This window comes from Notolepis coatsorum, assembly GCF_963971535.1.
Source record: "Notolepis coatsorum genome assembly, chromosome: 17".
Taxonomy (NCBI): domain Eukaryota; kingdom Metazoa; phylum Chordata; class Actinopteri; order Aulopiformes; family Paralepididae; genus Notolepis; species Notolepis coatsorum.
In genome coordinates this window covers 103,373,265-103,390,012 of record NC_140181.1, presented here as the reverse complement: position 1 = coordinate 103,390,012, position 16,748 = coordinate 103,373,265, and the positions used below count along the sequence as shown (strand labels likewise).

The 16,748-nt window shown below is 43.9% G+C and overlaps 1 protein-coding gene across 1 annotated transcript; it reads right to left on the bottom strand.

The window, feature by feature from the left end:
* Positions 1-492: 492 nt before the first annotated feature.
* LOC311244196 (uncharacterized protein) lies at positions 493-15,633 on the bottom strand (the record flags this gene model as incomplete). Its single annotated transcript, XM_084333603.1, has 4 exons — positions 14,693-15,633; positions 11,030-11,073; positions 8,780-8,853; positions 493-2,493 (listed from the first exon to the last, which is right to left on the bottom strand). Exons 1-4 carry the CDS (start codon positions 15,568-15,570, stop codon positions 493-495), a joined length of 2,997 nt encoding a protein of 998 aa, XP_084189729.1. The 5' UTR covers positions 15,571-15,633.
* Positions 15,634-16,748: the final 1,115 nt, after the last annotated feature.

Below are 16,748 nucleotides of genomic sequence, written 5' to 3'. Positions count from 1 at the left end.
TAAGTGCGCTGTGCTAACATCATAAATTGTCATTTTGACAGAAATGCATGGCAGAGATAAGCTGCACTGCCAATTCTACCAACTCTCCTCTCATTGGACATTTTACGGAAATATTCAGATGTGGAGCACCATATCTCTGTTTACATGAAAACAAAGACACATTTACACTCACACACACACACACACTCACTCACTCACACTCACACACACACACACACACACACACACACACACACACACACACACACACACACACACACACACACACACACACACACACACACACACACACATAAACATCAATAACAACAATGAGAACCAGAGGAACCACATGTACTTCTAATTGTTTAGCTCGTTTTGGAATTAGGCACCAAGGCACTTAATGGGTAAAGATAAAAGAGTGTAAGAGTCCTGTCAGGAAGTAGAGCCTCTCTGACATAATCAGAAACAGAGTGAGAGGAAGAAGAGTCCGACGAAAAGGAGGGCACTGAGCTAGTGGAGCACTATGGAGAAGAAGATGGCGGCGCACAGGAAGACGACGGACAGTATCACGTTCCTCCACACGCCGCGCTCAGACCGGGCGGCCTGTGAAGCCACAGGGGCGGAGGACACAGAGTAGGAGGGCGGCTCAGACCAGGCGGCCTGTGAAGCCACAGGGGCGGAGGACACAGAGTAGGAGGGCGGCTCAGACCGGGCGGCCTGTGAAGCCACAGGGGCGGAGGACACAGAGTAGGAGGGCGGCTCAGACCGGGCGGCCTGCGAAGCCACAGGGGCGGAGGACACAGAGTAGGAGGGCGGCTCAGACCGGGCGGCCTGCGAAGCCACAGGGGCGGAGGACACAGAGTAGGAGGGCGGCTCAGACCGGGCGGCCTGCGAAGCCACAGGGGCGGAGGACACAGAGTAGGAGGGCGGCTCAGACCAGGCGGCCTGTGAAGCCACAGGGGCGGAGGACACAGAGTAGGAGGCCGGCTCAGCAGGGCGATGGTGAGTGGCCAGGCCGCGTGACACTCCATCCTCCCCCGGCGTTGGCCCACTGCGTGCCGCTGTGTACGGCGACCGTGCACAGGAGGCCACCGGACCAGGGGCTTCCTCTCCTCCAGCGTCCGGGCGCTCTGACCTGGAACCATCCTCTCCTCCAGCGTCTGGGCGCTCTGACCTGGAGCCATCCTCTCCTCCAGCGTCCGGGCGCTCTGACCTGGAGCCATCCTCTCCTCCAGCCTCTGGGTGCTCTGACCTGGAGCCATCCTCTCCTCCAGCCTCCGGGCGCTCTGACCTGGAGCCATCCTCTCCTCCAGCCTCCGGGCGCTCTGACCTGGAGCCATCCTCTCCTCCAGCCTCCGGGCACTCTGACCTGGAACCATCCTCTCCTCCAGCGTCTGGGCGCTCTGACCTGGAACCATCCTCTCCTCCAGCCTCCGGGCGCTCTGACCTGGAACCATCCTCTCCTCCAGCCTCCGGGCGCTCTGACCTGGAGCCATCTTCTCCTCCAGCGTCTGGGCGCTCTGACCTGGAGCCATCCTCTCCTCCAGCCTCCGGGCGCTCTGACCTGGAACCACCCTCTCCTCCAGCGTCTGGGCGCTCTGACCTGGAGCCATCCTCTCCTCCAGCCTCCGGGCGCTCTGACCTGGAGCCATCCTCTCCTCCAGCGTCTGGGCACTCTGACCTGGAACCATCCTCTCCTCCAGCGTCCGGGCGGTCTGACCTCGGTCCCGTCTCTGCCCGCAGATCGAACCGATTCTCTGGGCCTCGAGCGACGGCATCGTCCAGAGACTCCCGTGCCTCTGGCTCCTCCTGCTTGGAAGCTCGGTCCTCCTCCTCGCCGGCGGTTTCCCGCGTGGTTTCAGGAGAGACGCGGCGGTGCAGTCGCTCGCGCGGGATCACAGTGGCAGGGCGCGGCGCGGGCAGGTCAGCTTTATCCAAAGCTGCGTTGTTGGCTCGGATCTTGGCGACGGATGAGTCGGCAACAGCGTCTGGTTCGGGGTCATCGAGTGTTGGGGTTTCGTCTCTCCTCCGCTCGCTATCCGCCGTGCCTATACTAACGCTACACACAGACGGGTAAGGGCCGAAAGCAAACGGGAGTGCGGGGGGACTACCGTGACCGGACCGCGCCGGGGTTCGGTCGTCTAATTCACAGGGCGGTTTTGGCAAAGGCTCTGACTCAGCTGGGGGAAGGGGTAAGTCAGCTCGAGATGAGAAGGATGAATCTTTGTGGTTGTCTTCGGACACCACAGTAAGGGACAGTGTGCCATCGACTGATGGGAATGCGGGGGGACTACCGTCACCGGACTGCGCCGGGGTTCGGTCATCTAATTCACAGTGAGGTTTTGGCAAAGGCTCTGACTCAGCTGGCGGAAGAGGTAAGTCAGCTCGGGATAAGAAGGATGAATCTTTGTGGTTGTTTTCGGGCACCACGGTAGGGGACAGTGTGCCATCGACTGATGGGAGTTGGTCTGGGATGGGTGCAAACAGAAGACAAGGTGGGCCATTTTCAGCCTGTAAGAAAGGAAACAGTTAGATAACCGTGACAGCCATGAATGTATAAAGACATTTTTTTGTTCACACACTAAACACTAACTAGTAAGAGGAAAAGCATGTCAATGCATTCTAATGCTTTTCAGGTGAAGTTGATTCCATGCTGATGATGCAGTTATGGAGATATAGGAATGAAACGAGAAACTGCTTGCTTGCATATAGGCCCTTTGACGGCAGACATTCTGTCTCATCGTAGATCAGTAAACACAGGTGTAACCATAGCAGAATGAGAATATGTTAAATATGAACTATTAATTATTCTACATCTATGGTTACACCTGTGTTGTTACCCATGAGCCAACATGAGTCAACATGTGTGCTCTGAAAAGGGCCTATTGTTCTGCTTGCATTATGATGACATTTACCTACAGTTAAATGTCAATATGCCCCCCCACCCCCCTCACCCCAAACATTCTACATTCTAATACGTTCTAATACACTTATCTGACATGAGTACACAAAACTGTAAAGGCATGTCACAAGGAAAGTATATTGAGAGTTTTAAATGACAGATGGTCTGTGGTATGGTAGGGGAGAACGGGGGACGTTGTCACACAGGTAGGTTGTCACATTCATTATATTTCACCACCAGAGGGTCCTGTCTCCCATACTTTGGTATTTAAATGTCCAGAATTGTGGTCAGAGTTCACCTACATTGTCATTTTTGGAGTGAAACAGCTGAATTTGAGGTGAGAGGACTTTTTGTGTTTTTCATGTCCATTTGTAAATATTCCGCTCCTCAGTATTTTTCTTCTAGGCTTTTACACAATTGGTTTATAATGAAACAATTATTACCCTTAAAAAGTGTGAAGGGATAGCTATAGTTTAGAGATTGTTGTTAGCTAGCTAACTAGTTGTTAGATGGCTGTTAGCCTTGATGCTATCAAGACATTCCAGTTGGAGTTGGTCGTCACATTTTCTTTGGGGTTGGTTGTCACATGTTGTGTAGGCTATTATTGTTAGGCCGATTTATTGTGTTCTTATTTCGTTATATATGGCCTAAAGATGTGTTTCCTGTTTATGTTCATGTTAAGAGGCATTAAGTTATGTATTTGTCAACTTGTCAATGCAATTAAACTTTCAAATTGAGTTCTGCCTTCTTGTCTTCTTTTTAAGATTTTCCCCATTAAAACACATGGTGACAACCAACCCCATAGCATAGCATAGTGTGTGACAACCATCCCCATGATGGGGTTGGTTGTCACAATGTGTCAGAGTGTCTTTGATAGGTGATTAGCTCTTTGTTACAATACGTTGGAAAATGAGAGGGATACACATTTCAAGCCAACATCTTAACACAATCGCGGCCACTGGGATGAATCTAATTAATCTCAAGAGGACCGGGAAATGTAAACAGACGTGGGGCTGTTTGTAGAGCTAAATCTATACTTTATAGTATTGCTATCTGTCCATTCTCATTGTCAATTGAGTCCATAAACCGTCCCTTCAAAATGGCTTAATTAAAGAAAAGAAAAAATTCATCAATACGTTCTCATTTTATAGCGCCGTGAATATAAGCCTTATACAGGATTTGGTCTAGTATATTTTCTGGAAGGCTAGATATAGGGCTAATAGCTGCTAACGTTATATCCAATGGCATTTCCGTTTTACAGATGCTACAGAAATAACTCAAACTGCATATGATCGGCAGGATCCTCAAGCATGTATGCATGAAAGGGGGGGCGGGGGACGTCGTTTCTGATTATTGATTACCAATAACCGCGTTAGCCTCATTAGCCTCATAGGCCGAACGCCTGGTTGAGTATCATAATAATGCCCGATTGGGCTGTACTTTACGTGAAAAAGATATTACCGTGGTCCGGTGGGATCCCCCCGAGCATTTCCCCGTTATCGATCGCCATCTGGTAGATCGATATGTCCATTGGCTGATGATAAATCCCCTTATTGCATGGTGAAATCTGCGATGCAAAACGTAATCCAAGGTACAGGCTACACATCCAGAATCCAGCTACTGGAAACTCCAAAAAAATCTCCAAAAAAAGAATACTCCCTTCAGCCACAGTGAACACTGCATTATCGCGATAGCGCCCCTAAGAGGATCTGGCAGGTATTGCACCTTCTCGAATTCAAAGAATAGGGTAAATCTGCAGTGCAGCTCGGCAACCTTGAATAGGTTATTAATATGGAATAAAAGCAATAACAACTTGCCACGGATATATCCGTGCTTCTGTCCACAATGGGTGGAATCGAAACACGGAGATCTCCGTGCTTGGGCGGGATAGTGTTAAGCTTCAATTTAATGTAGGAATGACTATTGAAAGATGTTTTGATGATGAGCAATTCACACTAGAGTAAAAAGTGTGACAACTATCCCCGTTCTCCCCTAGTCTGTAGCAAAACACTTAACCACTACAATGGACTGAGGCAGCTGATGATCTGAAGAGGAAAACAAATAGTGGATAGTAGTACATTCGTTCTAAAAATGCTCTCATGCACTCACAGCAGCTAGGAAAGTATAGTGATAGTAGGCTACGTGTAGGACCACAGACACATTAATAAACACATCGAGTAGGGGTGGCATTAATAATTTTGGGGCCTGTTTCAAAATGCAAAGACATATTATACATCTGCTGTAGTTAGTATTAGTATTATGGTCTATTGACTATATTCACAAGGCAGCCATTTTGACCTTATGTCATGCTCAGGTTGGGATTCATTTCCACCCGGATGGGGAAAGGAATCCCAACCTGAGCATAACATGAGTGCAAAACGGCCACCGTGTGGATATGGTCAATTGTTGAAGGTCGTTAACTTTGGTCAAATATTTTAAGCATGCATACCGTATGCACTGACTATAGTCAACAAGTCAACTGACTAACCCTTTCACTACCACACTACAAAGGGTTAACACTTTCACTACCACACTACAGAAGGTTAACCCTTTCACTATCCCACTACAGATGGTTAACGCTTTCACTACCACACTACAGAAGGTTAACCCTTTCACTACCACACTACAGAAGGTTAACCCTTTCACTACCACACTACAGAAGGTTAACCCTTTCACTACCACACTACAGAAGGTTAACCCTTTCACTACCACACTACAGAAGGCTAACACTTTCACTACCACACTACAGAAGGTTAACCCTTTCACTATCCCACTACAGACGGTTAACGCTTTCACTACCACACTACAGAAGGTTAACCCGTTCACTACCACACTACAGAAGGTTAACCCTTTCACTACCACACTACAGAAGGTTAACGCTTTCACTACCACACTACAAAGGGTTAACAATGTCACTGTTAAAGGCATCTTCCTGTTCCTCTCCTCATCATGGTTCATCCCATTCACCTGCTCAGTCTACACACTTGCCTGCCATCAGTCCATCAACCCAACAGTAGATCAACTCTGGTTTTCCATCCACTCATCGCTGGATCGTAGACTCTGTTCGCACTGTTAGTGTCTATACTTTTGTATTTTCCTCTGTATTCCTGTAGCTGTTCCTTCAGTGTGTTCTGTTCTGCCCTGCCGTCTATTCTCCTATGCCTTCAGAAGATCTCCAGCCTGACTCCTGTGTTCCACCCTGGACCCAGCTCAACCCCCCCCCTTCAGCCTGGACATTAAACGCACCCAATATTAGGTTTTACCTACTGCTGGTCTACCTGTCGTCTCTTTGTGTTCTTGGTACTAGCCCCGATTATATACATGCTGCTGGAGGTCAATACACTATTAACCCTAAGTCTGCTGTAGGTAGGCTATCATAAATAATTTTCATGTTGACTTTTTTTACCCACCAATCAGTCTCTGCTTGGATGCCAACAATTGATATTTTGTTATATTTGTTATATTCACACGGTGGCCATTTCATGTTCAGCGAACATAAAAGATGCCAGTAAAATCAGATTAAATAAACCCACTGGACACAAGAAACTAAAGAGAAAAGAGACGAGAACAATTATGCAGACGTGCATACTGTACAGTTAGATGTAGATGATGCAAGTAGCATAAGAAATGCATGCAATAATAGTGTTACCTAAGGTGCTGCTGAAGCCTCAATAAGCTGTGAACAATATAAACAATCAAGCCAATGATAGGTAAACAAAAGGAAGATTATATATTTTTTTTTCAAAGTTGAAAAATGTATGTTTGTTTGATTGATTGATTGATTTTATTGTGGATTAGAGACATCATCCAAGGGATAAAAACATGATACAATGCAAGCACTTATATCCATCATGGTCCCTGGTATTAAAAAACAGGACATACATCAACATAAAACAACATCATAAAACATTAAGATACAATATGCATATACAGTTGAAGATAAAAGAATAATAAATAAATAAATATGCTACCCTCTCTTTCCTATGCCGATAGCCATGATCGTACATGCTTTTTGAAGCCAGTTAACCCGGGGGCCTGTTTGATGCTGCTGGGCAGGCTGTTCCACAGAACTGCAGCTGAGTAAAGGAAGGTCTGCTGGCCGTACGGAATGAGCTTGAATCTAAACGGAACTATGTTTGTGTCTCTACCTCTGGTTTCATGGTTATGATTGTTTTTTTTTTTTTTTTACATATGGAAGTAATTTTGAAGGTAGCTTGGCACCTCCCCTTTATAAATCCTATAGACTAGGCATAGTTTTATCATAGATACTCTTTTTTCCACCCTCAGCCACCCCAGGCTGTTGAAGTGGGGCTTGTCTAAGTGAGTACGAGTGGGGAGCTGCAGGACTATCCTAACTAGCTTGTTCTGGGCAGTTTGAAGTCTATTTCTAAGCAAGCATAGTCAAAATGACACTGAACTAATGCCCCTGCAAGTGCTCTAAGAGCTTTCCTGTCCAGGTATTTCGAATATCTTGCTAGGAATTTTATTCTGTTGTTATCCTTGGCTATTACTTATTTCGACATGCTTTCCCCCGAGAGTGTGTTTTCTAAAGTACACCCTAGATACACCACTGATTTGGTACTGGTGACCACTGAGCTACCTAACTGTATCTGTTTTTTCTGTTTCCTTGTAGTAGAAAATAAAATGGATTCTGTTTTTCCTAAATGGAGATGTTATGTTATGTTTATTATTAGACACAAAGGGCCTCATTTATCAAGCAAAATACACAAAGATGTGTATATGCTTTTTTAAATATACACTATCAAACTCATTTCTACATTACAGTAGATTATAATGAGTCCTTGGGAAATACAATTATGCATATTTAGTATTTTAAGTTAATTGCAGTATTTTATTAACGTTTATCCAAGTCAAGTCAAGTGTTCCTTTATTGATCCCCTTGGGGAAATTCAGGTGTCATGGCAGCATGGGGGGGGGGGGGGGGAGGCGGGGCAGAGGAACAGGCAGGAAAGAAAGATAATATAGAAACAGTAATAATAATAGAGTAGAACATAGTATAATAGTATACAATGGTATATGTAGTAGTAGCACACTGCACCAGATTCCATGCATTAATTAAGAGTCAGACAGTCCTAACAGTTTGCCAACTATTGGCAGCAGTCCATACCCACGGTTGTGGAGCCTGATAGCTAATAAATGGCACGAAGGACTGGCCGAGGCGATTTGTGGTCTGCCTTTTACACATACAGGAATATTGATAAATGAAGGCCCAGGGATGAAGCCTGCTGATAAGGCACAATCAGTGATTGCATTATGGTGCCCCCTGTTGAAACAATGTCACTCCACTACTAGCTTTGTTTTTAGTAATTTTTTGTAAAACATTTAAAGAAAAACAAACAGTAATACCTGTATTTTAAGCAGGGCCATAGGGGGCGCCATTTGGCAGGCCAATTTTGTAAAACTAAAACAAAGAAAAATCGTCTTTCAGAGGCTATAACATCTCACCGTTATGCAGGCATGCAGTGCTCATGGGATGCTCACGTGCACGTGCCGTCATTAGAACACAGTGCAACCCCCTATGAAATCACCACTGCACCACTGCCGTTAAGGTACAGATATCATCTGACAATAGAGACCCTGAGGAACCACCTCGCTAGCTTACCAGGAAAAAGGGAGCGATCTCACTCCAAAGTTTAAGCCTATAGAAAACTAGAGAGAATTCTGACATTATCGCCTTTCGCAGGCTGTTGCTGCCTTTTACAGCCATCATCACACAGAGTCACTTGACCTCTCACGTCATATCTGAATAAAATTGGCCTTAACTGGAGCCACCCAGGGAATACACTCAGGAAAGGCCTATACATAACATATGAGTTGTTCAATAATATACTAGAGAATCTATTATTTTCCTTGTCATCTTTGTTTTACACCTACCTCTATGTCAATCTCGGGCATGACGATGCAAACAGGAATAGGCCTGACAAGTGTTGCCGTAGGTATCTGAAGCTCTGCAAGGGAAACAAAGAAACAGGTATGAAAGGTCTGTATAAGAATGTTAAACAGTTTGATTCATAGAACATACTTCGACATAATCTGCATTTATTTGGGTGAATACTCTTTTCTGGTTAAAGGCGTTAAAGACCGCTCACTGCCCATGTAGTTCGGCTTGATATTAATCAGAATTTTAAATTCATCCACTGTGTGTTCGGTTCGGTGGTTCTTATATATATATATTAGTGCTGTCAATAGATTTTAAAAAATTAACTAATTAATCTCACAATTTTCTGTAATTAATCTAGATTAATCTAGATAAAAAATTGCATTTTTCTATTTAAGACCGAAGCTTGTAACAGATATTTACTTGAGTAAAATCATGGAATTAATGTAAAATCAACACAAAGAAAGTATATTTAGATTCAAAGACTATTTTAATAGCTTTCTTTGAATACAGTTTCTCTCCTGTGAAATACAAATGTTCAACAAAACCATCAACATTGACTCAGCTAGACCGCTTTCTTATATCCGCTGCGCTAAGATTGAAAGTTTTTCACTCCATAGATTAATCTAGATACATTTATTTTAATGCTTTAAATAATTTTTATTAATCCCTAAAGGTAAAGCTTTAATTTTGACAGCCCTAATATATATATATTCATATCTGTCTGAATATACCTGCATATAATTATTCTATATACCTACTTATACACCTGCATTTATTCTTACTGTATATATCTGTACATACCTGCATTCCTTTTTACACATCTGTAGATTCTATATCTACAGTATATACCTTTATCACTGTACATATTAATACTACAACTCTGTACATACATCTGATCAGCACTAGACACAGTAGTACTCATTGATATATTTATACCCAGTTTAATCTCCTGTACATTGTATATTACTATTGCACTTTACTGTTACATTTGCACTCTGGTTGGATGCCAAATTTCTTTTCGTTGTACTGTACTTTTATAATGTACTTCACTGTGCTGTATATAATGACAATACATGTGAATCTAATCTCATCTAAATAAATGTAGAGAAATTATACATCTCTGGAGATGTATATATGATAGCCTTGTTTTAAATTACCCAGTGTATTAACACTTTGGCTGCCGGAAAACGCCTAAACACGTCATTCCCGGCCATGCTCAAGTTGCCGAAGACGCCTTACAGCGTCTTTAACACTTTGGCTGCCATGGGTTAAATTCATTATCAACCTATCAATATTTCAAAAATCTGGGATCGGATTCATATTTCCCCTCCGCTGGCCTGAGATCCACCAGGAGGACCCACTGAGCTCTCTGGCGGTTCAGGAGCGCCATCTGGTGGCCGATCGGCGCAATCGCTTAACAGGAAGTGCTACGGAGATTGTTCTGGTCGGCCGTATTACTTCCGGGCACTAGCTATAGGTTCCGGGACTCGATCTCGACACACTACATAGCGATCGATTGCCAATAACTCGATAAACAACATGATTTGGACGTATATACCATTATACAAGCTGGAAATGGACCGGGTAAATCTACATCCCATAATGATAAAATTTCTACTCTACGATGATCGCCCAACGGCGCGCGGAGACTGGGGTGAGTTTTAGCGTGTAAAGTTACCGTCTTCGATACTAACTGCTTTTATCAACATTTGACCCACATTAGATGATTGGTATAACGCTGCCCACGGAATTATAAACGCCCCCTCGCCCATCCGGTCAACATCAGATGACGTGTAGTAACTTCTAGAAGTACGTCTAGTTGGAATTTTTTATATCGCGCTGATTGCCATAAAACTGTATTGCATCATCAATATAATGTATTTGGGGCTATAGATCACGTTCTGGAGAAAGCTGCAGAAAGAGATGAAAACATACTTATACATTAGACCATACTTTACTATGAATATGTGAATGAAAAAGTTTAACGTTGCTACACAATGAACAATACATATAGGACTTTGAATGGGCCCTAATAATGGCAATGTAGCAATAGAATTTAAAAAGTTATAGCCCTGCAAAGAAGGGGACTTTCTCTATAGACAAATAGAGCCGGCAACCTACGGTTGATAATGAATTTAACCCATGGCAGCCAAAGTGTTAATATTAAATAGTAGTTTACAAAAGCATGTTCACAGATGGAGGGAAAACGCTTGGCACCAGGGACACAGTTGTCATTATTGTACCTTCCTCCTCTTCGTTGCTGTCAAAATCAGGATCATCCTCCATACTGGAAGAGAATGAGAATGAGAATTGTGGTTATAAGGCAATACTGGAAACAGCCGGGAGGATGCGATCCTCTCTACGTCGCCCCCATACCTCAAATGGATCAGTCATCAGCTCCATTCTCAATCTTTCAAAATGTTCTTATGTACCCCATTGCTATTGCATGTACTTATTTGTGTTTCATTACACGTATGTACATGCTTACCAACTGTTTCGCCTGTTTTATAGCAACACTACTATCACCGACATCTAAGAAGGGAGATCCCCCCCCCCCTTGAACGGCCCTTCTAAGGCTACGTTTAGACGGAGAGAGTCTGAACAGAAACCGCAAAAGTCGTCTTACGGTCTCACTTTTAATTTTGCGTTTAGACTAGCGTTTTGGGATGGAATTCTGCGTGCAGACGACGCTGTAAATGACTCGAGACGACGGAGTCCCACTGTCACACGATTGGCGCATATGTCACATGACGTGCTGTGAAGACCCGCCCTACTCTGCCTCTGATTCGCAGACTGTGGGTGGGGAATGTGATTGGACCAAAGCAGAGTCACTCACAGACAGTGGGTCCAGTACTAATAGTTGTGATAGCCGCGGGACAGATTCTTGTGTATTTAAAAGTACTGCCAATGTAGCCTTCAGGTGATCGCCATGGATAGAATCAGACATGCTTTGTTTACGCTTCTAGGCTACTGGCGCATGCCTGTGATGTAAGCAGTACGCGCAACGAGAGCCTTGACAACCCTTTGCCACCCATTGCCTGTGGTGCTTTTTTCCTATTGCTAGGTTTTTAGTGAGTTCTTCCTTACCTTTGCGTGGGGTATGTCTGGGAGTGTTGCATTCATTTTATTTATTTATTTAAAGTTTTATTTTGGATTTCATGGTGTTTTTTGTTTTGTTTTTGATTTATTGTGACGTTTCATCTTGAGAAGACGTGTCCGGCCCATGGGGACATTAACGTGTGTTGTCGGGCCTTACACATACATTTGATTTGATTTGAACAGTAGTCGAGGCTCGAAAGAACATTCTATCAAACACGTTCAAGTTACATCAGCATGATTTTACATGTTGACATGGGATGAGTGGATTTACAAATATTGTAAATAATAAAAACAGTACTATTGATAAAAGTCTATAGATAATTGAGTAAGGTTTGAAAATCAATGTAACATAGTAGTACTTAGTTCTTTGTTGTTTTTGGATTTATTATTTAATTTCTCACCTTTGAGGAGTTTTTTTGTCCCGGTCCTATGTATTCTATAATTGTATGTATTTTTGTGGTTATTGTTGTTGTTGTTGATGACGACGATGACAATACCTAGCAACCACTTGCTATATGACAAACATATATGCTGACAATAAGGTCTTCTGATTTATCATCCTTTTGAGGATCCATTTTCAACGCCTGAAGCTGCTTGGAAGCGTCATGTTCCTCTTTCATGGTTGGTGCGGGTTTGACAGGAGGATGCCAAATATTGTAAATGTCAAGGAGCACGTGGCCAGAGCTACGCAAATAGGGTGGGAAGAAAATAAAACACCACACTCCAGAGATACTCCTGTATGTGCTGCCACCACCACCTCCATTTTAGGATGTGTTTAGACTGATTGATTGATTGATTGATTGATTGATTGATTGATTGATTGAAAACTTTATTAACAGATTGCAGAATGGGTACAATACAGTACAGCTCAATACACACAATTGTTAAGGGGATGCAGACCAGAGAAAGACTTTCGTCTTGTTTACATCAGGGTCCCCCAGACCTAATTCACTTGTTTTGATATGTTAACAGGCCACCTATACGCTGGGAGGCGGACCCGAGACCTCCATATCAACCAAAACGTTGGCTAAAAAAAACGCAGTTCTATAGTGTTTTAGAGTTCTATATTTAGCACAACGTTGCACCAATGAGCGAGCGATGTCTGTGAGTCCACACAACTAGTCATCTAAACTCAAAACTCACCTATATTCCCTAGCCTTCCCTGACTCACCCTGACTCTTGCCTCGTTTGTTTTGACGTGTTGTTCTGTTTCTTTGTTTGTCAGTTGGTTGTTTATATTTTCTGTTTATTTATACTTTAGGAGCACTTTTTTTTTTTTTTTGCTACGCGACTCCCTGTGTGAAGCACTTTGGTTGACAAGTGTCATGTTTAAATGTGCTATACAAATACATTTGATTGATTGACTGTACACTCATGCTACTGCGATAGGCCCGTAAACCAACACACTTCAATGAATTGTCAATGTTAGTGCCTGCACCCCCCCAACACACCGACTCCCCCCCATCGCCTAGCAGCCCATGTGACCCCTTCCCCACTTCAAAGTACCCATAAAGCAACGGAGGCATGTGACTAGATCAGTTTATATCCCAGACCCTCAAATGATCACACAGTCCTTTTATGGATATTAAAGCTTAGAGGAGCTTCGCTTTGACCTCTCTCTCCGTCCGTGCCTCGCACTCCAGGAAATCCATTGTGTGTGTTTTCATTCCGGTCGGATGACAACGCGAATGATAAATCAAGTGTGTGTGTGTGTGTGTGTGTTATGTGTGTTGTGTGTGTGTGTGTGTGTGTGTGTGTGTGTGTGTGTGTGTGTGTGTGTGTGTGTGTGTGTGTGTGTGTGTGTGTGTATGTATGCGTGTGTCCGGCATTATGCGAGGGAAAGGGGCCGATCTATTCCTTTGACATTGGATTGGTTTTCATGTCTTCTATGGCCCTGTTGGAAAAGGTCAGAGGTCAAGTCTTGGTGCTGGAAAACTTCAGGGCTGAAAGTGACACCTGCCCTTTGCCTATTTTGATCCACCACTGTATGACTGGCATTCTGAGAGGGGTCAACTGTCTCTCTCTCTCTCTCTCTCTCTCTCTCTCTCTCTCTCTCTCTCTATGACAGCTCTCATCCTGCACTTAATGTCTGAAGACATGAAATTAAAAAAAAATGTCTAACATAATTCTAACAGCAGGTTCTGTACAAACTTGTTGCAATAGTCAAACATGCACAGCTTAAACAGTTGCCCTGTTCCTTTGTTTACTTTTCACATAATTTTGAATTCAGAGTCAACTATATTGTTTACACTGTTTATTTTGTCTCATATTTTTTATATTCAGATATAATGTTCCCAAGGGGATCAATAAAGGAATATCTTATCTTGTCTTAATCACACACAACAGCATGTCAGTATTATTATTATTATAGATCATTATTTATGTCGATATATAATAAACATTAAGTTCATTATTCAAGTCATAGAAAAGAGGAAGGGCCATACAATTGTATACTTCGTCCTACGTGTAATATTTGTTTATTTTGTTTATGGAGAATTTCCTGTATATATATTTATATTCTTTTATATATATATATTTGTTTAACTTGTAGTTTGTTGGAAAAATAAAAATCTATACTCGGTTCAATATGTATAACTTTTATGATTTTGTTGTTATCTTGTTGTTATCTTGTTGTATCTTTGTTGATATCCCTCTTTTGAGTAAACATGAGATGCCTCACAGCCAGGAGCGCTCTTGTGACTCTGGCAGAGATGGCCTGTACAATTTCCTCTTGAATTCATGACAACAATATAATAATAATCTCTGCATGAGTGACACTGGGACCCACGCGGGGCAGAGGAAGTTACCTGCATGCTGCTGAAGCTTTCAGGATACCTCTAAACTCTCGCATCGTGGCAGTGGCTTGAGACTTGGCTTCTTCTTCATATGACAGGAGGAGAGTCACCGCATAATTCATTTGTGAGTTATTCGCCCAATAATCGCCATCTGAGGTTTCATATCGAACAACAAATTCAACGCGGGACCCGTGGGTAAGATACGGCGGCGCGAAGGACAACTTGAAGGAAAACGCATCGGTCTCCCCATCATTAGATCCTTGCACGTAATCGGCCGCTAAATCAAAATAAGTAGACCAACCGTCCATGGTCGATCTGATGTAAACTGCTTTGTGGAAGGATATGTTCAGGACTCGAACGATCCCACTGAAAGCGAGTGGTTCCCCGTCCACTGCGACCAGCTGCTCTACTGCCACCTTGTTCGCGTGGAGAGCCCGTGTCAGCGCGCCGCGGGTGGGCTCGGTGTGGTCCGGGGAGACCCGGTAGGTCGGTTCTCGGGTGGGTTTTCGGTACCGCGCCTCCTCCAGTTCCCATCTTGACGATGATCCACTGTCCTCGTCGTCAGAATCGAAGGCGACGAACTCCTTCACGTAGACCAGATCCCCCCCGGTGGCGTCGGCGAAGGAGACCCGGCGACGGAAGGAGGAGGCGGCCGGTAAGGTGGAGTGGATCCGCAGATACTCCGCGGTCTCGTCGTAGAGCGAATGGCCACGCTTTCTGGGCACCGGCGAGCACCGGGGGATGAAGCGGATCTCGTCCATATCGTCATCATCTTCCTCTTCGTCGTCACCATCATCCACAGATTGTCCTTCCTCGGTGCTGCTGGACCTGCTGTTGTTCCTCACCGCGGTGAAAAGGCCCTCTTGACCTGGTATGGTTAGGAAAGACATTTCTTTTTGGGGTATAGTTCACTCTCAAATGAGAGAACATATGCGATTATCCAAAAAAAAAACGATCCAAAAAGGGTTTTGCGCGCAACAATGGCCTGTTTGGATGGATGGATCCAGTCAGAGCTGGTCCAGCGTCTTTACGCACGGATCCCTCTTTGGTCTTCACTTCAGTCAGAACGTGCAGAACATCATGTCACCTTTGGAGAAACTGCCTTTTGCAGCCCTGGCTGTGAGACTCTATCCTTCTGGTTATAGAGTGCATGACTTATCGCAGTTTTGGCTGCTGTTAGAGGAACAACCTCTAATTTTAGCACTGACCTACAGGCTACGGCTCCGTGTTGCTCTTGGTACGATCCAAACCTCCCCCCAAAGCTCGTTTCGCTCGGTCCAAGCAGACTACACGCGGCACGCCCACTCCAATATCAGGCTACTACTACACACACACACAGTATACTTTCAATAGCCTGAAATCTGCTGTCAATTATAAAGTAATAATACCTCCAGTCCATGCCTATACAACATTTCTGGAAATATTGCAAGCTTTATATAGTTATAGAGTATAGATCACATTCACACCCTGTCAATGAATGATAATGTGGGCGTGAGCACATAAAGATGTTGTATTGCCTCTGCAGAGGTGTGCATGACATGTGATTTATGAGTGAAACTTACACGTGCCGTGTGCGTGTGTGTATATATATATATATATATATTAGCAATAAGTTCATGTTTTGTTGTATTTGTCACATATAAGGCACATTACAGTGAAATGCTTGGTTCTGTGTGCTTCATAAAAAAGCAAAAAGAATAAAGGCGAAACACTATATACACAAACACAATACAATAAGGGCATGTCATTGTAGATTTTTTAATATACAGATCACAGCACAGGTTATTGTGCAGATGTTTCTTCCACAATATAACCATTATAACCAACAGCAGCCCGCAAGCCCAAGAGTATGCCTAATGCCTTGCTCAAACCTTAGGAGAGACTTACGGCTTACGTCGCGACCGTGTGACGTTCGTGTTTGTCAAATTGATGTTAACCCTTTCACTGCCACTACTACACTACCAAACGGTTAACCCTTTTACTGCGACAACAATACACAGACGGTTAACCATTTCACTGCCACACAACAGCAGGTTAACCCTTTTACTGCCACGTCACTCACTACCTA